The sequence below is a fragment of the Numenius arquata genome, chromosome 10 (assembly GCF_964106895.1).
Source record: "Numenius arquata chromosome 10, bNumArq3.hap1.1, whole genome shotgun sequence".
In the NCBI taxonomy this organism is placed as follows: Eukaryota; Metazoa; Chordata; class Aves; order Charadriiformes; family Scolopacidae; genus Numenius; species Numenius arquata.
Window position 1 is genome coordinate 41,735,362 of NC_133585.1, and position 26,692 is coordinate 41,762,053.

The 26,692-nt window shown below is 37.8% G+C and overlaps 1 protein-coding gene across 2 annotated transcripts in view; it reads right to left on the reverse strand.

Moving 5' to 3' along the window:
• Window positions 1-3,833: 3,833 nt before the first annotated feature.
• Window positions 3,834-26,692, reverse strand: part of PDS5A (PDS5 cohesin associated factor A) — an 80,957-nt gene continuing 58,098 nt past the window's right edge. The window contains exons 19-34 of one of the 2 annotated variants that reach the window (XM_074154812.1): window positions 25,605-25,765; window positions 22,877-23,000; window positions 21,565-21,723; window positions 21,242-21,310; window positions 20,428-20,564; window positions 19,597-19,720; window positions 19,129-19,333; window positions 18,527-18,641; window positions 15,265-15,397; window positions 14,504-14,623; window positions 13,293-13,355; window positions 10,519-10,664; window positions 9,191-9,296; window positions 6,845-7,197; window positions 5,612-5,762; window positions 3,834-5,026 (exon numbers count right to left, since the gene is read on the reverse strand). In XM_074154812.1, coding sequence (XP_074010913.1) covers window positions 4,991-5,026; window positions 5,612-5,762; window positions 6,845-7,197; window positions 9,191-9,296; window positions 10,519-10,664; window positions 13,293-13,355; window positions 14,504-14,623; window positions 15,265-15,397; window positions 18,527-18,641; window positions 19,129-19,333; window positions 19,597-19,720; window positions 20,428-20,564; window positions 21,242-21,310; window positions 21,565-21,723; window positions 22,877-23,000; window positions 25,605-25,765 — 2,202 coding nt within the window. In that variant the 3' untranslated portion in view covers window positions 3,834-4,990. Of the gene's footprint in view, window positions 5,027-5,611; window positions 5,763-6,840; window positions 7,198-9,190; window positions 9,297-10,518; window positions 10,665-13,292; window positions 13,356-14,503; window positions 14,624-15,264; window positions 15,398-18,526; window positions 18,642-19,128; window positions 19,334-19,596; window positions 19,721-20,427; window positions 20,565-21,241; window positions 21,311-21,564; window positions 21,724-22,876; window positions 23,001-25,604; window positions 25,766-26,692 lie in introns of those variants that run through there. The other variant, XM_074154814.1, reaches the window with a different exon arrangement.

Below are 26,692 nucleotides of genomic sequence, written 5' to 3' on the forward strand. Positions count from 1 at the left end.
ACCCAGCTGCGTTGCCCATGGACATCTCAGCTCTGCTGACCGTGGATTTATCTGCGCTGATAAATCCGCCAGGTTCCAAGTTGAATGGCTTCTTGCCAAAGCTAAAGGGGTACCGACGAGTCTTGATTCTTCCTCCTCTTGGCTCTCAACACCCAGCCCTCGCACAGACAGTTCCCTGATAAAAGTTTGCCATGACTTTCGCTGGGCAGAAGCAGAGAGAAGATGCTCTGTGGTGGGTCAGAAGATCTCACCCTCAGCTTAGCCGGAGGCCTTCTCCCAGGGCAATGGTACAGTCACCGTACGCTGCCCGTTGTGGGCAGTAGGTCCAGTAACGTGCAGTTTGTGTCAAGCGCTTGTGAGTGACACCAAGGCTCTGAGGAACGTGTTCACAGCATCTTCAGGCGCGTGTGATACCGGCTGGGCTCGGGTGCGAGGCTGCTCCCACCAGCTACGGGAGTGAGCGTGGCCGCTGCTTCGGGTTGTGTAGCCCCAGTCAGGGGAAGGTTATTGCAACTGGGACAAGCCTGAACTGACCTCTTGCTGTGGTACCACTCATTTCTTGACAAGCAGCTGCACGTGCCCCAAAACTTGGTCGTTTCCTTTCGTACTGCAGTAAAATAAGGCTGGGAACTCGCACAGGAGTGAGAGATGTTCCTGCTCTGAATTCAGAGCGTTTCTAGTGAGTCAGGTTTGTGGAAGTAGTCATCCTGTGGGTCGCTGCAGGAACGTGGTGCTAAGGAATCTCTGATGGAGCTGCAGGACTGACCACCTTCAGTTAGAAACAGAAGATCACAGAGTGCGAGATTGAAGGGAGAAACTGGGGCACTCGCCCCCCCTTTGGTCTCTTGTGATAAAACTACGGGAACATGAAATTTTGGATCCACTCTCCTGACCTGGGCTGTGCAGCAGGGAAGGGAGAGGCTGTTGGCCTCTGCTGCTCTACCAGGACTTCCAAGTTCTGCTCCTGAGGAAGTCCCATCTTGTTGGCTGCTCTTCCCAGACCTGAGGCACACGGATCCAGGGAACGTCAGGCTTACAGACTCTCTAAGGAATGGAAGCTGCTGTTGGTCTCTGAAGGTTGGGAGTACTTTATCTTAGGATTAGAGCTTCCCTCTGATCGTTTGAGTACCTGGGTGTACTCATCGGCAGGACGAGTCCCTCCTGGTTAGAAATCTAAGCAGGGGAAGGCTTCAAGGGACGTATCAAGTGCTGCTGTACAGAAGGACTTTGTTAATTGCTGTTTAATACCCTGTGCAAACCTGTTCCCGCACCGAGATACAATTCCTCGGCTGAGACCAGCTACCCCGTGACTAATGCTTGGTTATCAGCCCCACACACCTGCAGCCCGGCTGGCAAGTAGGCTTTGTAGTCCAGCTCCTTTAGTTTGGGCCATTTCCTGGAGCACCAATTTGGGACTTTATTTGCACGCACAAACCAACCTATTAGTGCTGATAAATGCAATTAGGGAGCACACGTGCGACCGAACTAGGATCCACAGGGGCAGTTTCCTAAAGAAGTCAATTTCCCGTGTATTGCCAATATTTCGTGGTCCCAAATCTTTTCAGATCTTTAGAGGAGAAATGGTTCAGGTGTGGGAGCCCCAGCATTAACTCAAGAGCCGGTCTGATGTTGAACTTGGTCCAACAGTGTGCGTTAAGTATCTATTGGCTGGAAGCACACTTTAGATAAGGATTTGTTATTTATCAGTTCTGAAACTTTCAGGGCTTGTCAACATCTGCAGAAAAGATCTGCAATGCATTTATTTCTCTTGTTTAAGATTGCTCTAGAGAACATTATTATTTTGTCTAAAACCACTATTCAGATTTAATTTTGTTGAGTGGTAGAGGTTTAATTTAGTATGTTACAAAGTACGTTCTGAGAGCAGCCTTCCTGTCTTTCTGTCACGGAAGCCGTGCAGTCCAGGCATCGGAGGACACAAAGAAACAGAAATAAGCGTATGTCTGCTAAGAAACAAAGCCACACTTTTATGAAGATGGGAACTTAAAGATGATAACTTAGCTCCACCTATGTAACCTGAACGTGAAACCTCAGCGCCTTGAAATCCTATGCTGGATAAACACCATTAAAAACTGGGTTTTATTGGACTTCCTTCTTTATCACACATTGACAAGGGAAAACCTCTGAGCACCAGTTTTCTTATTACAATGAAATAATCCCCATTCTTATGTGAAATATTTAAAAAAGTCATATATGGCCAAGTACAAAACCCCCACACCTTTCTTTGGAATAAATTCCTTCAATTCCACAGATTTATGCTGACTACTCTTCAACAGGTTTTAGTTTTAAGGCAACAGAAGAAGTAATATATAAATTATGTACGTATAAAAATTATGCCTGCACTTGTTGTAAGTATCCCTGTACTTGTTATAAATGCTGATGGGTCCAACTACTCGCTATCACCAGTGGGACCGCTGGAATGACCCCTGCCCTTCGGGGATACTGTTCTTACAGAAAGATTCCCATCGCTGGGGCAACTCTGAACTGGACCATGCGTGCTCTCCAGGCTCTGGGGGGGGCCAGGCAGAGAAATTCTGTGTGTAGCCTCTTCTGGGGCAAGTTCTGAAAAGAGACCAGTGGGCCACCGGTAGACCTCTCCTATAGTATGATGCTGCTTTTTTGCTCAGCCAATCATGCCCAGCATAATTTGCTGCGTGAATGTACCGACTTTCTGTGACTATACTGATCATCAACAGCTGGGAGTAACTCAGCTGTCCCCTTAGAGAAAACAGAAGAAAGCAAGCCTGTGTAACTCTTTTTGTAGAAAGACAACTGAAACCCCTGCTCTGAGCATGGCACTGAACCTCCAGAAGCCCCTCCTAACCTAAATTACTCTGTGATGATTGCTTGAGTAACTTGACATTTGAATTGATTAGAAAAAATGGGGAAAAAAGAAAAAAAAGGAAAAAAACCCCATCCAGCAATTATCCACTTCACAAAAATCAGAGCATTTGGAAACAATTCTGAGTATTTGCAAAATTTGTCAAGTCCTGATTTCAAATCATGGTTCGAGGGACAAGGCTAGGTACCAGAACTCATTTCTAAAAGAGAGTTCCTTTTTTAGGCAGCACCTAAGAACTTCTAACAAATACACTTAAAAATTGTTTTAAACCAAAATACTGTAACTTCTGCAGGAGGGAAGTATTTGACCAGAGCACTACAAAGAAACTGCATTATGATCAGTAAATCCATCTAGTGAAATTATTTCTTTTTTAGAAATCAAAGCCCTGATGGATGTGTAAATCGACGCTTTTGAAATCTCTAGTCTCCCCCTGTCAAAAGCATTTCAAATCCTTCAAGTCAAAGCACCGCAGATTGCTCTAGAGAGAGAGTCGCAGGCACTGCTTTGTGAAGAGAGTCTGATTTTCGCTGCTACAGAGGAAAAATAACTCTTAACACCGGTTAAACACTTGGTGGAGAGACCTAGACGTTGTTTAAGAGCACACAATGGCGCCCGACCCCCGTCGGGGGAGCAACTTCAGTAACGCCAACAGCATCCACCTCTTCTACGCTGCGTCAGGGGATTTCAGAGCCATTTGCAGAAGAGAAACGGGGAACTGAGGCACCGTGAACGCTCGGTGAACTGCTCAGCGCCGCTCTGCAGACCAACCCCCTTCTTCCCTTCTTCCCATACAACTCCACCTAAAACTCCCCTACCCTTCAACCTCTGTAACTGTCTGCATTACAACCTCTTTGCTCAATGCAGTATTTCTATGAACACCCAGGACCATGCACAGATACAGCAAGTAGTTTTCTGTGAAAGAAAATTAAAAAATAAAAAAAAAAGAAAAAAAAAAAGACTGCCACATGACACCTAGAAGCGTTTATTTTATGCAACAAACTTAAATATGATCATGTGTACATAAAAGTGTACACTGTATCTATGCTGAACAATGCCAGGAAACATAATATTGATGCAACAATCTTCTAAAATAAACATTAAAAAATGAGCCTGGACAGGAAGACAAAATGCAAAACAGACTTACTTCCAATCAGCACAATGCTTAAAATTGAGAGCAATCCTAAACATTTCCAACTTTCCTTACAAAGCTGCCAAAGTCCAACTATTTTTAAAAATTGATTTTTTTTTTTCTTTACATCAATAATAAAAATCTGGTGACAAACATTATAAAATCAAATGCTGGACTGTCTTTACTCCTTTAAAATTTAGAATATTCCAACAGAACCGTAGGAGTAAAAACACTTAAAAGTGATATATGTTTTTATAAAACAAACATCAATATGTACATTTATTGCAAATTATATTAAACTAAAATGGAGGGAAAATTAAAAAAATGAAATGTCTACTTGCGAATTAATAATAATTTTAAGTGATTACTTTCCCACTCTGATAAAAATCAGAAAGCAACATTTATAAAATTGCCACCACATGACTTTTCATAGCAGGGAACTGAAATCTGTACATCTTATTTTTGCAGAAAAGTAGGCAGGCAGAAAGAATTATACATAAAACAGTCTCCAAAAGTAAAGCAAAAAAAATTTTTTGTTATTTTTTTTTTTCCTCTAGTCTTGTTTAAAATCCATTCAGTAGACTTCTACTTTTTCTGTGAAACATGGGAATACCTGGCTCTAGGATCATGAATTTTCAATGTCAGTGTAAGGACCTCCTCTGACTTTCTTTAAAAAAAAATGCAGCATGAAAATTAATGGTGTAAATACACTTTTAAACTCCAGAATGCAGGAACTGGAACCAAGTGTTAAGCAATTTGCTTAATTATTGACTTTTCATAAAAAAAGTCTCTGGGGAAATAAGTACAGATGCTTTTAGCCTCTTTCTCAAGAGTTTCTGCTTTACATTTCCATTGGATTAATTTCATGTGAAAGGGAAGCATAGTTTTCCTTCTGGTTTCAGAGCTGAAAGCTGTGTGTTTTGAAGTAATTTCAGTTCCTGTACAGGAAATTTCTGAATCCTAGTTTTTGCAGAAGCTTGGAGCATGCCTTTATTTGGCCTTCATTTCCTCCCTTTTCGAGCGAGTTTTCTTTTTACCTTTTTGGGGGGGAGAAAAGGAAATAAAAGTTAATCGTAAGGACACAGAAATTACAATTGATTCCAAATCAAATACTACACATATCATTTACAATTTAGCTTTTACAGTCTTTATATTGTGATTCTTCCAACTCCATCTTGTATCTTCTCAAGGATTACATAATTAATTGAATATAACTAAATTTCCTTATTATATAGCACAACTTCCTGATAAACTGGGAAATACACAGGTTGAGTAGTAGTAATTCCGTAACTGAGTAATGCTTTTTCAGCATAAACAGAAATACATTTATCCATAGCTTTCACTGGAATCAGAGAATAAGAATGGTAACTTGTTCTAATTAACTGTATTTAATTACACAGGTTTATAAAAATAGCCTGTCTTAAGAACAAGCACTATTTCAAATGTTTCTCAAATATTTACAGTAACTTGTACATGTCTACTTACAAGCAAAAAAAAAAAACCCTGTCAGACACAGCTATTTTTACATACATTTTTCTAGAAGACAGACAAATTTCTTTGATTCCTTGCTGTATAAGCTACAATAAAACACAGAATTGTCCTATATAAGACGCCTGCTACACCTTAAGGAAGCCTCCCTCTGCTATCTCTGTATCCTCAGTATCTTCCTGGCTGCTCCCACAGGCCTTAAAAAGATCCATTGCATTTTGGGAATATTCTGGACTTGAGTCTATCTCCAACAGTGAATCTCCATCACTTCCAAGCACCTGGCTTCTGAAAAACGTTAACAATGTTTTGGTGTTTTTTCCAAGAAACACTAAGGTATTACACATTTTAAAGAAGCTATCTGACACAGGTGGCTTATTAAAGGCTATCGATAGTGCAATTTGTTATGAAGACTTAAAGAAATATGATGTATAGAACAAGCATTGCAAGGCAGTACATAAATATCACTCTCTTGAAAGACCGAACAATTTACTAGTGCATGAACCTTGCTGTGAGAGGAAAAGGTAATTCTTTTTGATCAAGGTTCTCTGCAAGATCTTCAATTTACAAAATTGAAAGAAAGAAAGAAACCATTCCAATGATTCTTTCTTCCTTTAGATTAATTTGTTATTTCTTCCAGCACACTGGTTTGCTGACCTTCTCTTAGTGCTCTACAACCTTGGACATTTTTTGCATGAAAATTATTATTGTATCAGATTCAGCTAAACAAATTTCTCAGTGTTTATGCGCATTTGTGGTTTGTTTTTACTGGAAATCAAATTAACGCATTTAAACATCAGGGTATAGAAAAATAAATTACGATCCAAGAGCTGTTCTGTAGTTTACACAATTCCAAAATCTGCTTTTGATTTACTTAATATATATGTTAAAATATTGTTAATATTAAACAAGCACAGACCCAAAATATCAGAAAAGAATTACAGTTAGAATTACAATTTGTTCTGTTCATTAAAGATGGTCAGTTTTCAAGCCTTTGTTATCAATGAACTGAAGCAGAGTAGAGCATTCAAATTCCTGTGTGCCTGGCATTAATGAATGCACTGAAACACCCTCAATTTTTAGTTCTTTTACACCGCAACGCAAGTAAGTGGGACAGACAGAAAATGAAATTTGGTGAAAACAGGTTAGATTATCCTGTTCTGACCAAACAAAATACTTTCTCCAATTCCAGCTGCCCTGGTACTTACTTTAAAAAACAGAACAGAACCCAATATATGTTGGACCATGGTGTTTATAAATCACTATGGTTTAGTTGTATGCTAGATCTGTTGTAATTACAAATTCAGGGTCTATGTTGAGACAGGAAAGGTCCACCCCAACCATGTACTTCATTATTTATTTATTTTTACCTTTGTAGATCAATTTGTCTCTGTGCTGCTGCTGGCTTTTTTGCTGTGTCTTGCTGTTTTGGTGCTTTGGCATTACCTGCCTCTAAACTCCCTGGACTTTCTTGACTGACTGCTGCCCTTTTCCTTCCCCTGACAGGTGGTTTGTTTGTTTCCTCATTTTTTGCAGTGGTACCCTGAGGTTCAGGTTTGGGTGGACGCCCTCTCCTGGTTTTTGCTGCGAGTGATGGTCCTGTTTCATCTACATTTTTTTCTTCTGGTTTTTGATGAATATTCTCTGTTCCAGATGCTGTTGCTGTTCTTTTTTTCCCACGTTCAGTGCTGTTTCCTTGTGTAGCCTGATCAGAATTAATCTCCTAGAAAATAAAAATCATGAATGTGAAGGAAAAAAATATTTCCAAAGGCAAACTCAAATTGTTACCTCCCTCTGACAGAAACATGAGTTTATAAAAGAGAAAGTAAGTGTTCTTATAAAAACGCATCACATGGGCTTAGACCCAGTAAAAAGTTTTACTAGATGGGATTTTGGACATTAACCTTGCAAAAAGACTTCCTACATTGTGTGTAACGTTAATATCTGCATGCAATGGATCTGCCAGTTGCTTGAAAGTGAGATTACAGTAAGATTAATAATCTTAGCTCCTCCCACGATGATGGTTCTTCTGGACAAGCTCCTTTTACTGCCTCTTTGCCAACTGGCAGGAAAGATGCCAACTGGCAGGAGAGAACTGAGGAGCAAGAGTAACGATTCCGGTAGAACAAACGATATTTACTTAACATACATACAAATTTTGAGAACAACATTCAGGAAAGGTGCAGATTACTAAAACCCTAAATATAAGTGAAAGGGAAAAAACAAAACAAGGCTTGCAGGGTATAAAAGAGAGTAAGACCTGATCACAAATGAAATTTGCTGTCTTTGTTAACTCTTTGTCGTGTCTGAATAGGTATGGCCTACACGCGTGTTTTTCTCATTACACTGAAGCGATTAAATTTCATGAAGCGGCGTCTGTGTATGTGAAACAGAAAGGACACGTAGGTCTCTACACAGCAAAGTATTCATACAGAAACAAAGAGGAAGCAACTGGATGATGGACCTTCCTTTGAACACTGGCTTCCGAAACAGCGAGGAGGAGGGGCAGAGCAAAGGCTACTGAAGAAGTAGGGCTGGGCTGACTTAGAAATTGCAAACACACCAATTATAACAGTGAGTGGCCTTAAGTGCTGTGTCAGAACCAGGGACTTTTTTGTTAAATACTCTACCATTATTTCTTAAATGTTTAAGTCAAACAGTCTCCGTAATCTTTATTAGTGTTCTAGCAGCTTCATAGCACATTTATAACTTCTACTATATTGAAAGATATTGAAGGATATTGAAAGACCAATTAGATCCCCCAAGGCTTCTCTTCCCTAGGTTGCACAAACCCATTTTTCTTCATACGACAACTTCTCCAAGCCTTTATCACCTTGGTGGCCCTCTGCCAAGCACTCTCCGGTTTTTCAGTATGTGTGTTAAACTGGGGAGGACACGGTATTCTGGACACAGTATTCCAGGTGTGGCCTAATGAATGCCAAACACGGTGGAATAATCACATCCCTCAATCTGCTGGCTCTACTCTTGCTGAGGTAGCCCGGGACCCAGCTTGCCTGGACTTCACTGCTGCCAAAGCACGCTGCCGACACGTGCTCCGCTGGGATGGTCCCCCAGGTCCTTCTTGGCCAACCCACACCCCAGCCGAGCAGATCACAAGAGTGTTGTACTGCTGCTCGAGTTTAATCTATCCCAGGTGCGGGACTTCACATTTGTTAAACTTCATGCAACTGTATGTTTTATAAATTAAAAAATCATTATGATTTAGGCATGATCTTCTCTCTCTAATGGAAGGGGGGGGAAAGCATTAAAAATCTCTAATGTTTAAATAATATATTAGTTGTGACACAATCCAAAAGTTAATTTCATGCTAGAGGACCGCTTGACATTTTCCTGGCAATATCTTCAGTTAAAGCTACAGGTGTCAGCCTTCACTCTGAATCACAGCCTTACTGGTACTTATACTGGAAAGCATAGAATAAAGGTGGGAATCTTTTGGAATTTTAGAAAAAAAGAATGAAGTCCCTTCTGATTTGCCCGTGCTGTTGTTGAGCACATGAACTCAATTACTCTGGATAAAATAAACTGTAGTTTTGAAAATAAAGGGTCTTCTATTGGGGTAGGAAAGTGATATAACTACATGAAATGAAATCGGACATTTTTAGTTCCTCAGAGACCACCTGCAGTGTTGTGTATGGAATAAACTCCTAATGCCAAGCTTCTTATGGAGATACAGGCCACAAAATCCCCAGGCGTACCTTGTTTTTCACAGGTTCTGTCTTTGCTGGTGTGACTGAAATAATCCTCACAGGATTTTCATCATTTTCACTGACCCCAGTTTCTGATATATCCGAACTTTGTTCCCTGGTTGCGTAATTGAAGACAAAATAAAACCAAAATATACAAAACAGAAGGAGAAAAAGGCTTTCAATTATTTAAAACAATAAAATTTTAAAAGAAAAAAAAAAAATCAATGCAGACAGGCTAAATTAGTTAAAAAGAGAGCTGAATTTGCCTGGGTCCACACTTACATTTTCTTCCCAGAACAGGGAAAAGTCTGAAAGTGACTGGGTAGTCACTGAGCCAAATCCCTTATCACAGACACAATGCCATACAATTCTTTTTGCAAACTTAAGATTAATGCTCTAAACAAGGTCATGTTCTTTTTTCAGATGGAAAAAGCCGATACTGGCAAAGGTAGTGAAGAAAAAGTAAAGACCAGCAATGCTCAAACTTCAAGTTAATTAACACAAACATACAATAGTTTTAAATACAAAATTGTTTTTTTTTAAAAAAAATCAAGATCATCACATTATATATCATGCACACTTATAGAAAAAATTCTGAACTGACTTATATTTCCCTTTGGCCTTATGAAACGCAGCAACTAGAGCTGACTTTCTCTTACTTTCTTTAACCCTTTATCTTAGCCAGTTAATCAATTCCAAAACAAATTAAACAATCCTAAAATTTTAAAGTGTAAACTGTTTCTCCAGATTTATGATAAATTTAAAAACTTTGGATCCACATAAGAATAACACTTACTGGAAGAAAGCCCAAATAATATAATCATATGTTGCTTCTCTTCACTGAGACGCTAATCCTCCTCAGCAAGCTCTTTTTAATTGTTCCTAATCTTAAATAGGTCAGAATATTTCATCTACTTGCTACCAATCAGGATTAATCCTAATTTATACATCAAAAATGTGCGAGTTGCAAAATCTGTTTAGTATTAATTATGGCTGTTCTCTTCAATTAATATGTTTTCTGATGTAAAAATACTATGACGATTAACCACCAAAATTTCAGACAGCGCAGTGTCTCTTCTGCTGTATTGTGTGTAATTACAGGCAGACCACACCTAAACACTATCCTGAGGTTATGTCTATGTTTGCTCCAAACAAAAAGCAAAAGTGGAGATTTTACCAATAGAGAACTATTACACTTTTTTAAAACTGGACAAAGTAAAGGCACTCTTCAAACACACAGAATCACACACCAAATCATCTCCTGTTCTAAACCACGCAAACACGCTGGAGAACATGAAATAAAAAAGGTTGTTGGAAGAAATTTCACACTCCTGTACCTTGATCTGTTTCCTGCAGAAGAGCTCAGCTCGGAATTTACACTGATATTGCTTCCAGTCTCTGATCCTGTAGTTCTAATATACGGTCTCCTTCCAGTTGCAGATAATGGTTTGTTTACTGTACCTAATACAGCAGTTGGTTTTGGCTAGAAGAAAATGTTTAATCTTAAAAATGGGAACTTCAGATACGTATTTAATTTTTAAAATATTTTCTTGAGTATTCTAAAACACTTTTTCTGGATTAACAGTCTTAATCACAAAGCCATCAGTTTAGAGTACAGACCTCATCTTCACTTAAAAACCACTGTCTATCCTACTTTTATTTCCCGTCATTTAACAGCTTCATCAACTGACTTGCTTTCTCTCACGCTTTGAAGGGATAGCAGGTAGAGAAGTCCCAATGAAACCCAGAATGTTAGATAGTATTAGAGGACTATATTTGCAAAGCCCAGCGCCTCTGGGGAAGGCTTTCCAAAATGAATGCAGAATTAGGTTCACTACAACAGTAAAAAATGTATACACTTACTATAGAGCAAGCCAATGTAAAAATATTTAACACCATCTATCTATTCTGGGGTTCTCCGGTACAGTGATGGCATTTTACATCTGGTGTCTGCTGACTGATTTGGTCAGGCTGGGTAGGCAGTAGGAAGTTTTTTTATTTTGTCTCTGGAGAAAAGCCAAGGAAGTTTTCCTAACTGGCACATCACATTCTTCATGTAATTTTACATTTCCTCAGAGACTAAGTTAATTTATTGAGACATTCTCACAAGAAAAATTAATTCCCATGTGCTGAAATTATGAGGGAGCAGACAGGAGAGAGATACCACAGATGCTGGAAAACATTTGGCCAGCAAAAAAGCCAACACTTTCTTTAGAAACAACCTGTTACTGAACACACGTTCAGGAGCTGCATCATCCTAGAGCTAATACTGCACATTTACTTAAATATATTATTCTTAAAATGTTTTATTTGCTCTATTTACTGAGTGTTTTATAAAAAGTAGGAAGCATTTGATAAAACTAATAGGAGAGAGGAAATGTTTAAGGGAGAAAAGAAAGTGCTTCTGCACAAGCAGCAGGTTGCAAATTTCTGGCACCTCCTGCCACAAGAGGTTCTGAAGGCAGAGCATGGGGAGGTTCAAAACCAGAGCAGACAAATTTGTGAACAAGTCCAGAAACAGACATCAAAACCAAGAAGTGCAGATGCAGAGTTCTAGCATCCCATTATAAGAATTATGAACACTGGGGAAGCACAAGGGGGAACGTACTGCAGGAGGTGGCCAGACCTGCATGCTCTCCCCTAATCATGCCCTTTCGGTCCCTCTGGGAGAGCAATACCAGGCCAAAAAGGACCCTTGGTCTGAGTCAGTGGGATATCCTTATACATCTTGTCTTTTCCAAAATGGAAGTAGACAGAAAAAGAAGCAAGTTTTTATGCATTCCATTAGAGCATGGAATACATGTCCATTTTCCCAGAACACCGAAAATTACCTAAATAATACCGGGCATCCCCCCCCATCCTCCTCTATTGTAACAAAACACATGAGAAAAGGCTGTCTTAAAAAAGCAAGATTTCTTTAGTTAAGATAGCTTTTCTCTAAATTGGCGAATGCCTTATCAGAAGAGGAATGTAGTAAGTTTATACAACCAACTAAACTTGCTTCAAAGTTATAAATGCTTCGCTGCTTATATCTGAATGCTATCAAAGGTGAAACGACCTCAGGAGTAAGTAGCCAGAACAGACTCTTCTGGAGCTGGTGTCACAGGGAAAGTGAAGCAAGGAGAGGTGGGATTCTGCCAACTGAGCAAACCTCACCCACCTGAGCTGCTCTGATAGCAGAAACTTTTTGTGTAAGTGAAAAATCAGTGTTAGAAGAAGCGATTTTAAATGATAATGGTTATTTACAGAGACATCATTTGTTTCTACCCTTACAACGAATCACAAAGTTCTGCTCTAACTGAAGACTTTTTAAAAACTAATGCAGTACCAGTTCATTGAACACAGAACATGAAAATTAATAAAGGCATGTAAAATTTATATTAAACGTGATTTTTACTGTTCTCAGGCTTTTTATATTTTACAGGTCAGCCAGCATTCTTTCACTAAGTTCCAGGAAAAAAAAAAACAAATCACTTATAATTTTTTGAGCTAGACTAAAAAGCATTCCAACGTAATTTAACCAGAACCTAGGAAAGACAGTTTCAGAATCTCAAGAAAGGAAAGCTGATAGGAAAAATGTATAAAAATAGTTTCTGGGTTTTACGGGTTTTTTTGTTTGCTTGGGGTTTTTTTGCCCCCTCTTCCCCCCACCCTTGGTATTTTCTGTCCCCTGTGAAGGTATTAGCTAAATCATGTCTGAAGTAAAGTAAGATGTTCAAAAGGGTGTAGACATTTGCAGTTAAATTTAACAGCATTAACAACTATATTAAAAATATTAAAGATTGAATATCTAAGACCTCCAACATCAGTGGTGTCACAATTAAGTATCTGCATCATAACTTTATGCCACGCTTATCTGAATAAAGGAAAAACCTGTAGTTATGTGAAAAACTGTAGTTAATTAAGAACCTATGCCTCTGCGCAGGTAGCAATCTCGATGTTGTGTACTCACCAGGTAGGACGTTATAGTCATTAATTATGCCATCAAATAAAAGAATCACAAAGTATTGTACACAAATTCTTAATACAATTTTTGAACTACAGCAGTCCAGGACATTTAAAAAAATTGCAAGTAATATTCAAAGAAACGTAACTTCTCAAAATACAGTACCTTTCCTGTCAAAAGAAGAACCCTTGTCTCTTCTGAAATGTAATTCCTGTCATTGCAGAAATCCTGTATAAAAAATAAAATAAAAATCAGTTTGTGTTTGATCTCTCAATCTTGCTGTTGTTTTTTAATATATACACGACTGACTTCTCAAATTAGATGCTACTATCATATGCTACAGACGCTTCACACCATGCAACCTGCTGACAAATGAATCGATCCCCTAAAGATAGGTCAAACTAGTATTTTGAAGGAGATTTGTAGCGAGCGTTACTGAATGACAGAATGCCATACGTCAAGTTGGGATTAACATTTTATCTTCTTGAATAACATGAAGCATTTGAAGTGAAGCAAAACCGCCCTCCCTACTTTTTCACTTGCATCTTTTTAATGGGAAGTCCAAAGAGAAGAAAAGAGGTGCAGTTTTCTCTAAACAAGTTGAGAGTTGCTACCTTTGTCACTCTGACTACAGTTTACACAGACCAAGCCACTAAATCTGAATGCAGGTAGCTATCACAGACACCAGCTCCCAGTCAGCGTGGAATCTGCCATCTCACAGTTAAATAAGCAAACTCAATTTTGCTTGAACGGACTCTGGAAAGGCTGTTACTTAACAGCCTAAGACACTGAAAAACATGAGATGTATTCTTCAGTACAAACCATCAGGTTTGGTCCAGAGAATTACTTTGGTTCCACTTACACTTTTTAGAAGTACGCCTCTTATAGAACACAGCAGCACTACTGCTGACAGCAGAGCTGCACTCACCAGGACTATTAGGAGGCAAGAGGAGGATCGACTTGCACAGCAAGCCAAACAGCTACTGACAGATATAAACATACCACGCATAACATGAAAAACGTTCCCTTTTTCTTTGTCTGCTTTGCGTTCTATTTCAGATAGTCAAAATATACATATACTCTCACATATTCAGATGCACTTGCAAAACACTTTAATGAAACGATCTAGCAAAACATGCTAACATATCACTATTTCTCCTAATTAGCTCTCACCTGGTTACAAACATTGCTGGCACACAGTTAGAAGACATAGATAGCATAACATACAGCTGATGGTAAGAAAATTTTCTTACTGAGGATAAAATACATGTGTGTTTTCCCTCTCATGATATTGTACTATGGAGATAACCAGCTTTCAGTTATAAAAATACAAGTATTTCCCCTTATTATTTTGGAAATTAAATTAACAAATTTACCTTTTCGGGTTGTGTAAAAAATTTGGTTGGCAATACAGGGTCCTTCGGTGAATCTGCATTGCACAAAGCACTTTTGCTGTTGATTACACATAGTGCTACATCACATACTGTATACAGTTTCTGAAGAAAAAAAGAAAAGTATGCTTTAGGAATTACTTACTGTTTTTACAATGTACAGAGAATGTAGTTCTTTAAAAAGTTTAATCTATATGTTGAAATAACCACCACTGAGGACATATTTTGTAACTACATCATTAACCATACTGTTGGCTCTTCAACCACATACAGCAAGTCCCCATGTTTCATATGACACTATTTAATGAAAATCAGTAATGCTTTACATGCCTATGCTGTACAACAGAAGGTCTTGCTCAATCAAATCACCATCAATGGTTTCTCACCTCTGCTACAAACTGATAGGTTTAACAGTAGCCATAATAATACACTATTTCCTGCAACAGCAGAAGGGAAACCAGGCAGTAGGAGTTAAAATAAGGCAGGCAGGCAGGCAGGCAGTAACAGGCATATTTAACACATTTTGTTTATTAACTTCATTAGGTATTGTGTGCTGGGTAAGGTCAGAAAGGTTCTGAAAGAATGAGATTGGCAACATACAGACAATGCTCGCAATTAACGCTCTCTCTAAAAGACCATAAAAATGTCTGAGCTAGTGCTTTCAGATTTCCTGCAAATCCTGTTCATCAACTGCTTGTGAAACTCTCAGCCCATCACCCAACACTTATCTGAACTACATTTCTTACTTCATTGGCCTTTGGCTCATCAGGAGACTGAGCATCTCGGGTAAGCTTGATGTTTTCTGCCATCTTTTTCATGAAGGCATGGCTATTGTTCTCATTCTTTGTCATTAAAACTTCAAGCATGAACCACAGGCACCTAAAAAGCCATAAAACCACAAGCAATTACATTCCAGCTTTTACACTGCAGCTCCCACATCTAGCAATGTCTTAAAATTTTTTGTCAGCTGTACTAGCTTTTTCTTAAGAAACCACAATCAATTTGAAGATATCATAAACAGATAACATCATCTGAAGGTGTAAATAGAGTCCAGACCTTGAACACACACACACACACACACACACACACAGTCTTAATCGTATGCTTTGGAATAAACCTGTCAAATTATTGTGCTTCTCTATTAGATCTGTAAACACTGGCCACAAATATGAATAGAAGCAAGAATTCTGGTGTTACCATCATCCACATGAAATTCTATAATCGCTGCCTTGGGCTATGTCTATAGTCCCATCAACAATGTACCATGACCACACTCAAAACAGGCTTAAATAAATCATACTGCTGCTAGACAGTTACCCACACTACAGGGTTTAATACAAAACTCACAGAGGAGAGGAGATCCACAACCAAACAGGTCAGATTCTTGCTAATGTTCCATATGGGAGGAGAAGAAATCCTTACAGATAGACATAATGGAATTAGCTTTCCAAGTTTTCTTTCTTTAAATCTAGTTTATTTATAGGGAGAACCCATTATATTTTGACTAAAAGTTTGTTTGAAGATTTTTCAATTACGGTATAAAGCACAACTAGTCTGTCCATGCAATCATTTGCTATCAAGCTTCAGAGCTGCACATGGCTAGAGGGTCAACAATAGTCATAATATGGTAAAATAATACTTAGTTGGGAAAGACATATGGGTGGGTCTGAGAAATGCAAACTTTGCCAGTAGCTAATTTAATTCTGAAGCTCTGGAAGAGAGATTACCTTGTAGAAAGAGGCTAATAAAAAACTAGAAAAACAGGATGACTGAATATTAGTCCACAAAAGCCCCAATCTTCTTAACTGATACAAATTAAATATTGTAACGCAAGACATGAAGGAACATTGTTCTCAAAAATTCGAAGTAAAAGAGGGTTGTGCTCCATCAAAACACTTAAATAGTTATCTGATGTTCAAATAAAATATGACATCTATATTCTGACTTGCATCCAAGAGCTATAAAGGCTGTAAGTAAATGAAAGTGTTAGATGCCTTTACATCTATTTATTCACTATTCTCAAGAACTTAAATGGGATCAATACTGGACCGATAACATACACACTGACCCAGCTTCTCAAAAACCCTGTATTGTCCAAAGATTACTATTAAGGACAAACTCTGGTAATCCCACTTAACACATCTCAACTTCAATAGCTTGATTTCCTCACTAAATCAACGAATTACATAAATCTTCATCAACCCTGAACAGGACCTTTCCAGAACAACAGTAGGATTTCGCGTAGGAAAATAATCACCTAGAAGAACAGAGTCGCATGAATTAAATTTATTCTCTGTATGCATTTCAGTACTTTTGGAATATGAATTCAGAAGAAAAAGACACTGTCTCAAGATAAAAACCAAACTCAAAGCAAATATACCTCTGTAAGACAAACTTAAAAAACTGCATACGAATAAATATGACAGATTATGGTTAAGGAACTTGCTACGCATGTATTTACTTTACGTGACTGTATTTAGGCCATGTAAAACCAAGACGAACGAGGGAGACAACTACAAAACACACTGCCAGCCTGATTTTCCAAAGTTTGCAAGCATCTATGTTAACACTTTAAAGTGAACACTATGACTCTCAGAACTCTTGAAAGAAACACTGTATTACATTATATGAGAAAAATGTTTTGCATTTATCTCAGGAGACTCTTCAGAGTAGTATTCCTGCCAAAATTCCTGTACAGAGTATTCCTTTGTTTGGAGCAGTCCTCTCTGGCCAGTTCAGCCAGCCTGTGACAAACATGAGGGAGGAAATTTGACAACAAAGGAGAGCTATACAAGGAGTGTCCAAAAAAGCTCTCTGCGCTAGAAAGCACTTCTCAGAGAAAGTATTAACTCAACAACTGCGAATCAGAACTGGTTCCATGCATTTTGGATAAAGTACACGCTGGAGAGTGCTTTCAGAGGTTGCCATGAACAGGGAGCCCTGGGACAAAATGTAGACTTGATGATTAAGTAAGAATCTTCACTGACTCCAGGTTCTGACCAGGTGTGAATCAAGTAACTCAGAAATCACAACACATTAAGTTTTTGATTTAAAGAAAGAATCAGATTTGGAGTCTCATGGGTGAAGGTGCACAAAGAATTAAGATGTGAACTGGTCTACTGATGCCCAGAATTAACTGTTTTTCTGATAATGTATACTGTAGTATGTGGTTATATATGCCTTTGTAATACCAAAACAACATGGGTCACAGTTCCACCAAAAATAAAGACAAGATAAAACCAAAACACTAAAACTAAAGCTGGGGAGGAGCCTTTAACAATTTTTTTTTAAGTGTTAAAATTTATATATTTTTTTAAAATTCATTACAAGACACAAAGGAATACAAAAGTCATATTTAGGTAGGTAAGATTATTTGAGGCAGGCAGGAAGGTCTCAAACTGGAAACAGTACAGAACAAGCTTCTGTATGACAGGCTTGTGTACAAAAATCTGTGTCAAATACATTAAGAAGCACTAAGCCTGCACTGCAAATGTATAGTGCAAATCATAAGTCAGCAGCAAACTTAACAAGAATTCTAGTAGCTTTGAATAGGGGAAAAGAAAAAAAAAAAAAGTTTCCAGTGAAGCAGGACTCTGACCCAGTATCAGGGGCATTACGTTTTCAAGTCTTGGAGAAGCTCCGTATTTTATAAGTTCCAAGATATTTGAACTGACATTACTTGGCATCTCTTTAAGTGTGTTGGGAAATTCCAGAGATATTCCACAAATACAAGAATCTAAAATAATTACTTCAGTTTAAAAGAAGCCTAGACAACTCACTGATTGGGTATACTATGGTGTGACCTACAGGCTACCATTTGGGCTTTCAGAATACACTGCTAAGCAGTTGTTGATGCCTTCTTCCCCTGGTTGAAGTGTTACACATCTCCAAGATTACTGTTTTGCAAAATGCTGTTGATAAATTATTTCCTCTTCCTAATCAGTTTTTTTTTTTTCCAAGCATGGAAAAATTCTCACCATAAAAACTCTAGAATCATTTGACACTTACTCTTTGACATCACGAAGCTGATCAACATCCTGAGGTTTTGTGAAATCTGGATCATGTGCCAGTAAGTGAATCATATATGGTACCACATATTCAGGCAGCAAGGATAGCAATTTTTCTACAATAACAAAAAACCATAGATAACCTCTATATTACACACACCCCTCACAAGAAACACTTTTTCAAATATGGAATGTAAAATTTCTACTCGCATTTTCTTCCTACAAATTTTACTTCTAATGAATAATTAAAAATAAATGAGTTTTACTACCACAAAACTACTTGATCTTCTTTCAGAAAGAAGGTCATAAAGCCTAAAATATCAGAAAACAAAATTTGATTTTTTGAGCAAAGCAATTACCACATTAACTGCATTGTATTTTACACGTATAATTCTCAGCAACATACAGAGAAGTATTTCCTGGTTTACGCTAATGCTAAGCTAAGTAAGTTTAGATTTGAATGTGTCTAATATAAAGATGAGGAGACAAATTAAATTTATCCAGTGCTTCTTTACAAAAGCAATTTTCTTAAGTTTTAATGACTACTCCTTCCAGTTCAGTATTTGAATATTGTATTCTTAACAATTTTACTGTAATACTAACCGTTAGCCATGGGATTCTGTTTAATATATTCTCTTCGTATACTGATGTTTTTGAGCAAGCACTGTCTGGCGTGTGCTCTTCTCTCTTTCACAGGGTCTTTGGCACACAAAGCAAAGATTGCCATATATTCCAAAGGGAGCAGTAATTTCACAAGTGCCTTATGCAGTTTCTGGGCAAATATCTGCCTCACTTGGTAGCACTCATCCTATAGCAAGATAAAACATAAGAATGCAACCATAAAAATCTTGGTTGTTTAAAAAAAAAAAAAAAGCATTCAAGGTGCAATTATGAGGAGAGACATTTAAAAAATATCAACAGGTGCAGCACAATAAATATTTGCAATTTCAAGAACTCTTGAAAGCTGCAGTGAGGAAAAGAAAATACTCAATGTAGCAGCAACAACAGCTCAGATGCAAGGACTCTGAACTCAATTAATTAGAAGTCACCAGTTCAAATGCAGTTACTTACATTAATGACAAGTGCACAGAGCTGGAACTGTTCTGGGGTAATTATTTCATGGTAACAGGGTTCCTGTGCAAGCTTCATTATTGCACTACCAGCAGCTAATCGCAGTCGAGACATATCCGATTTACTAAACAAACATGAGAGAAGAAAAAAAAAACAAACAAAACACAACTCACCACAACTATCCTTAAATTACTTGTATTTCACGATTTCTTCTTTTTACAAGACCGATGAGCAATTAAGGTTTTTCTCTGTCAGATCAGACCACAGTTCTATAGCTTTCAGATCAAGCTAAATTAACCCAACCAAATTTGTGAAAATAAAGTGCTTCGCCTTCCCCACAAAAAACTTAACTCCAGTAAAATAGTGGAATAAGAGTCAAGTTTCTTGTTTTCATATCACTGTCTAAATGAAAGCAACACTTTTGCCACAGATTTTCTCTTTCCTTCATCTACCCTCAGAATGAAGATGAGACGCAAAGTTACCTCACTGTTGGAATGCAAAAGCTCCACCCAACATCACCCAACTCTTAAGCGTGTTAAATCTCATCACTCATCTGTCTTCAAAGATACTCCCCCTTGGTCTTTTAACATCAAGAACTTTACAGGGTTCTGAGTGAGATTATTAGTAAATTACAAGAAAGAGGGGAGTGTCAAGCACATTTTCATACTGCCATTCCACTCCTAATATTAAAACTCCAATCAGATCCATTTTCTATCATCCCATCACTGATGTTGCGCTCACCTTAAAATTCTAAAAAAGCTCCAAAAGAATTCACGTTCTTTAAAATTTTACAACAAAATTGATGGAGGCCTGAAATGAACAAAATCTGACCTGATTCGCTTCTGTTCTGTCAAGTCTCCTTCACTGACAAGCATAGCTGATAATAACCGGAGTGTGGAATTGGCGGATTTCGACTGGTTGTTTTTCATACCCAACAGCCAGCGTACCAAAAGTTTAATTGCTTGCACCTATGAAAAATGAACAGATCAACAATGAACTTACTTCCTAACATTGATAAGGCACTAAAACCTACTGCTGTCAAACTGAAATTTCCATAGACTCCTATTTATTAGAGATGATAAATTTTTAAAGGAACAGAATGAAGCAGTAAATATTTACAGAGTGAAGAAGGAAGTAGCAGTCTTTGTGACATTGGGACATTTCAACTATGGTTCAGTGTCTTCTCACAAGTGCATCTAGAGGATGCAGGATACTTGCTACATGATTAAAAATAAGAGCAACTAGATAAACATTTCTAGAAATGGCCATAATCAGATTCACAGTAAATAGCCTTAAAGATGAATGAATAAAATTCATCAGGGTCTCAATTTGCTTCAAATCTGTCTACAGTCAGTAAAGTCAAAGTACCTTTCTTGTAAGAAAAGCTAAAACTTTAGAATCTCTTAATTTTCTCAACATTCAGCATAATTACTGTCCTTAAGTGAAGACACCAAAATGCACAGTTTCTACCAGTTCTGTAACTGTATGTATAATCCATAAAAACTCTAGAATACTGCATATTCTAAGGAGACTAATACAAAAGTACTCAAAGGGATTTATTCTAATACTCTCCATTGCACAACTTGGAAAAAAGTAAATTTTTAATCTCAAATATACACATTATTACTGACAGCAGATCATTCACCTTTGCCAGTACTTCTGGAGAAACTTCTTCATCTGGAGACCACAATTTTCCATTTTTCTCACCTGTTGACTACAGAAATTCATGTAAGTTTAAGAACTGGTTCAACCCAGACAGAAAATGCAGAAGTAAAAATGGCAAAAAAATCAGGGACTAAGCTTTCTTTCACACAAAGATCTTTCCTACTGCACTTATCACTGTAATAGCCATTTACAGAATGTTCCTTTATTGACTCATTTAACAAAAAAGCTCTATTCCCCCCCCCCCCCCGAGTTAATAACACGCAAACAGAATAGCAATGACTTACCAAAAAAAGAATATCTTACCCTGTCATTCATTAGGAGATCTTTCACAATGAAATTTGCAACAACAGATTTCATTGGAGAAGCAAACTGGTCTGGAGCCAACATAGAAATATGACCCAATGAGACTAATGGAGTTATAAGTTGTTCCGGTACATCAGCATTCAAACTTCTACTAAGAGGCTGAGGAAGAAAAAAAAAAAGTAATTAAAAATTCAACTATATAAGTAAGCTAGCATGCCTAAACCCCATTTATTTTACAGCTGGATTGCTGACAAGTTGAACAGTTTTTCCATAAGAATTAATACAGTTATAAAATCAAAATGGGGAATGGATGCGATTTCTCAATTAGCCGAGCAACCAAAAATCTCACATGAGATAAGGGCAAAACAAACTTTATATTCTCTTCCTGTTTTAACAGTGAAACACATTCAAACCTGGGAGACATAGGAAAAACTCTGACTAAATTCTATTCAGTTGTTGTGAAAACTTGAATCCTAACTGCAAATGGCAGAAAATAATGGCAGGTAAAAAAAACTTGGAAACCACCAGGGACATTTCTATCAGCGATCAGCATTTCCCTTCCAGGTAACAGTCACCAGGGTAATTCCATGCTGCTGTATCACCCAGCACCCTCACGTCGTATTCTGGTGTTAGGGAGGGAACAGGCACTCTCTCACAGAAGTCTAAGCAGAGATCAAACTCCGTAAGCTTAATTCAAAGCTTTTCATACTCTTGAACTATGCATAGGTTCAAAGACAGCCAAGATTAAGAACATAAGATATTTTACAAGTGCAGATTAATAATGTTATTATTTAAGAGATTATAGTGAAAAGTAATAACCTCTCTGCTCTGTATAAGGTGACTTTTTGCTTTACAACTTGTCTAAGCAAGCAGTAAGCTAATGTCTGAGCTTATAGTCAAGTAGTTATTCTGCACCAACTTCCTCAGTGAGAAAGACCTTAAAGCATGGTAACTTAATACATTCTGAAAGTAGAGGATGTTATCTCTCATTTAGTATCTGCTACATGTGTCCTCATGGAACTTAGTGTGGATCATTCCAGCATATTTTCCCCTAACTTTTCCTGTGTAGACAAAAAGGAATACCATACCTATTAGATACCAGAATATTACAAAATCATGACTGTAAGACACAAACATTAATAATTCGCTATTGTAAAATTAATGACTTATCTCGACTACCATGCACCTGTAGGCTTCCTGACCTCATAAATTGTTATCTGTTAATAAACAGTAGGAATTAAGTTTATGTTAATTACCAGTATCAATTAAGAAAAACAGAAACAAATCTTAAAAACTGAAGACAAAGACATACCTCAAAGATCTGTGCAAGTTGCACTTCTTTATTTGAAAATATGGCATGTATACAGTGAACAGCTTGTTTTGCCTGATGAGGAGTGCCTCTTTTTGCTTTCTGATGCAAAATCGGAATTAGTGTTCTGTGAAAATTAAACAAGATGCTTCAAAATGCAAATTGCAATCTACAAAAAATAAAGCTCTTCACCTATACAAATCTATCCTCACAATCTTATAAATCACGCATTCCTTTGAAGTCAGTTCAGGAAAGATCATAATCATAAAGTGAAAAGCAGGATGGAATTGTATTTAGTAATACTTGTTGAATGTCTGACTGTACACAGTTAAGAAGAAAAAAGCCCACAGGGAAAAAAATCAAACATGAAAGAAAATAATGATCAAAATAAGGCTGTTTAGGAAGCCAAATATAAGGTGGGGGGAACCCGACAGGTTCAGCTGGGGTAAACTCCTGAGCTTCTTATCCAAGCTTGGAAGTGACAGGGCTGAAGAAAATTTATGAAAGCTAGGAAGAGCCTTTTCACATCAGTGTGTTCATAGGCTTTTACTGCTTTAACTTTTGTCTTATCACAATGTATATTCAAGTGAACAACAGCTTTGTTCTGAGCTTTTGCATTTGAATCCCCCAAAGTCTATCTGCTGATCAGAGCCCACTGAAGGGAAGAGCAGGGCAGAAGCCACCCTAGAGACCAGGTGGAGGTTGGTCAGACTGAGTTCTGCTCCTGAGAGTGTGCTGGAAGGCAGGCCTGTCCCTTGAGAGCCCATCCCCTGAGACACTAAGTCATGAGGTTTACCACACACGAGAAAGCAAAATTGCCTAGAAAGCATCTGACACAGAAACATCTAAAAAAGAAAATTCCTTACTTTCCTGAAAGGCTCAGTAACAACACAGCATTCAGTACATGGATTATTTAGCACCCAGCCTTCACTGACACATTCTACATCATCAAAATCAGCAACAAGACATGCAAGAAGAGCTTGCAGGGTTGAGAGAATGAAGTCTCAAACATTTTCCTCAAAACCCACACAAAACTGAAAACCAAACAAAAGACCTCTAGAAAAACGTTACTAGTATCCCAAAGTAGGAGAATGTCTCTTCTCAAACCTGCTAAGATTCCACAAGTTGGATGAAAACCAAAGCAAAACAGCACAGAATTTAGTAAAATCTACAGTTAAAACAAGCTTCAACACCTAACCTAGTTTTCATAGGGTAAGTACGTGCATATCGAAAGGCCTTTGCCAAGTGTCGGTGCACGTTACAAACCTCATCACACCCCAACTGACGTGTTTACATGCACCTTTACATGTTTACATGTGGTCCCGTGGCTCTCTTTGAGCATGGCCAATGCTTCCATCAGACTCTAGGGTCACACAGCAGTCGTTGCCCATGAAATGGTGTGGTGCACAAACCTATTTGTTTTCCATACGAGGAAGAGCTTGGGCTACTGCTGGTGAGCATTACTTCAACGGACAGCAGGCAGCCTGCTCACACAAGAGGTTTTGAAAACAAAACCAAAACCAAACAGGTCACTTGATACAACCTGCCTTGCTGATTTCATCAAATCTTTTGTTTATTATAAAGATTTCTGAATATATAAAACCTGCAACATCTACTTGTCCTCAGACTTCTTTTTCTTTGTGTCAGTGTAAACACTGACCTGGTTTTGGCTTTCAGAACGTTAACCTGACTTGCTTGCAAACCATGCCAAAGGGCTACCTCCATTTTGACAGTTATATTTTTAAGTCATTTGAGACTGCCCAGACTATACTTCAGCAATACCTGGCTAAGGCATGAAACCAAAGGAAACGTCAGCAATACCAGCTCCTTTGACAGAAGATGCTATACCCCAGCAACGTCAGTCTTGACTGAACTCTAGTAGGGAACTATGTGAACAATGGGGATTGCTGGGCTTTTCCTTCTTTTCACCCCTACAAACGTCTTAAAAGCCATCTCAGATGCAAACTTGTAACGTTTTTCTTTTTGCCCAAAATCTGATTCAAATCCGTAAGAATTGCTGAGGTTACACCTTCAATTCACTGAGAACTTATGGTGTACACTGGTATATATTTTAGCATGGCAATACCCGAGATACTACTTCAATATATGAGAACTTGAAACCTGTGCTATATAATCTGGATTAGTTAGTCACTAACAGGCTAATTTTAAGGTTTTAAATGTTACCCACAAGGATTTAAATAGTCTGTGAATACCTAGTAGATTATGCAGCTTTAATCAGCAGTTAAACCATGAATTGCATAATGATGACTTATAGATGGCCAATTATCCTTTGTTAGAAATTCATGCCTGTTTTTGGATCTTGTTTCCCAACTTGTTTCATAACAGAGCCGTTAACCACCAGAGATTATCTTTTCCTTCCTTACAAAGATAGAAAGATTGTGTGAGGGACAGATATAAGTAGAAATGATGCCAAGGAATTACATCTTCGCCATATTTTTGCTGTTGCTTATTTTGTAACCTGGGAAACATGATATACACTATTAAATCTAAGTACCTAACACCTCCAATAAATACACAAAAATTGTGAGAATTCAGAATTTAAAATGAAGAGATAGAGGCCAGAAAGGTAGTGAAGGAATACAAAATGATGGAGGAGAAGCTGTTCATATTTAACAAGACTATAAATTAATTTTAGGGGGAAAATATGAAGGAAACTATCAAGAGGCAGAATTCCAGTTATGAAAAGCAGCATGTAAAGAAATACACTCACGATCGTATCTGTGGCAGGTCTGTTTCTATTTTGTGACCCGTGTTTCTGAAAATCTGTATGGCTGCCTCAGCTACCTTATCATCTTCCATCCTGAGGCACTGCAGCAGAGACTCATAGGTCTCTGCAGAGTGGAACGAGGTAGGATGTGTAAAGGACAGAACCTGTAGATACACATTAAAACAAACATATATTTATTCATGGTAAATGAATCATCAGCAAAACAAAATTATGACTGTTTATGAGCATTACCATCAACATAAATAGTTATTACATGCTCATATGAGATTATTGCATTCAATAACTGCATTTTGGAGAAGGCGATACAGACAATTCATCTATGCGTTATTCTTCAGGTCCTCCCCTCCTCCAAATATTTTTTAAGATACTGCATTATTTGAAGATGTAAACATATTTATTGAAAGGAACACTTATTCAAGAGTATTCATTTATATTCCAACCTACTTAAGAACGCTTTTTTTCAACTTAACAGAACCGAAATCTTAATTTCTCTAGAATCCCTGAGCAGAAAAGACATCAAGGTTAAGATATCTACAAACAAAACATAGATTACTGTCCTTTTCATCTAAAGCTAACGGAATGTAACACATTCTGTTAAATAGGGGAAATGTCAAATAATAAACTAAGCATGTAGGGATTCAAGGCAGGACAAGAGAGAACAAAAGGTTATCCCAAAGCAAAGCTATATTAAGTATAGTAAAGTTCAGACAACATAAGGTAGGGAGAACAATGAAAAGTTGCAAGTATTTTGTGTATTTTTTGCATTTATCTTATCTTAGTTTCTTTGATCAGAGTTGCCCACTTGCGTGAGTATCAATGAGTGAAATAACATTCTCAAAGGTATCCATGTCACAGCAACAAAATTTTCAACCTTGGCAGATTTGTTTTCTGAGCTATATGAGCAAACAGGTATTACTTCCTTGCATACTTCTGTGTAACTATTTCCGCCATGGCTGCCATTACCAAATTTGGTGTGACATGTCTCCATAAATTCCACCTCGTTCATTCACACCTCTGAAAAGTCTCACTTTAATTATGTAACCTTTCTCTCTATTCCCTTCTGTATTTTA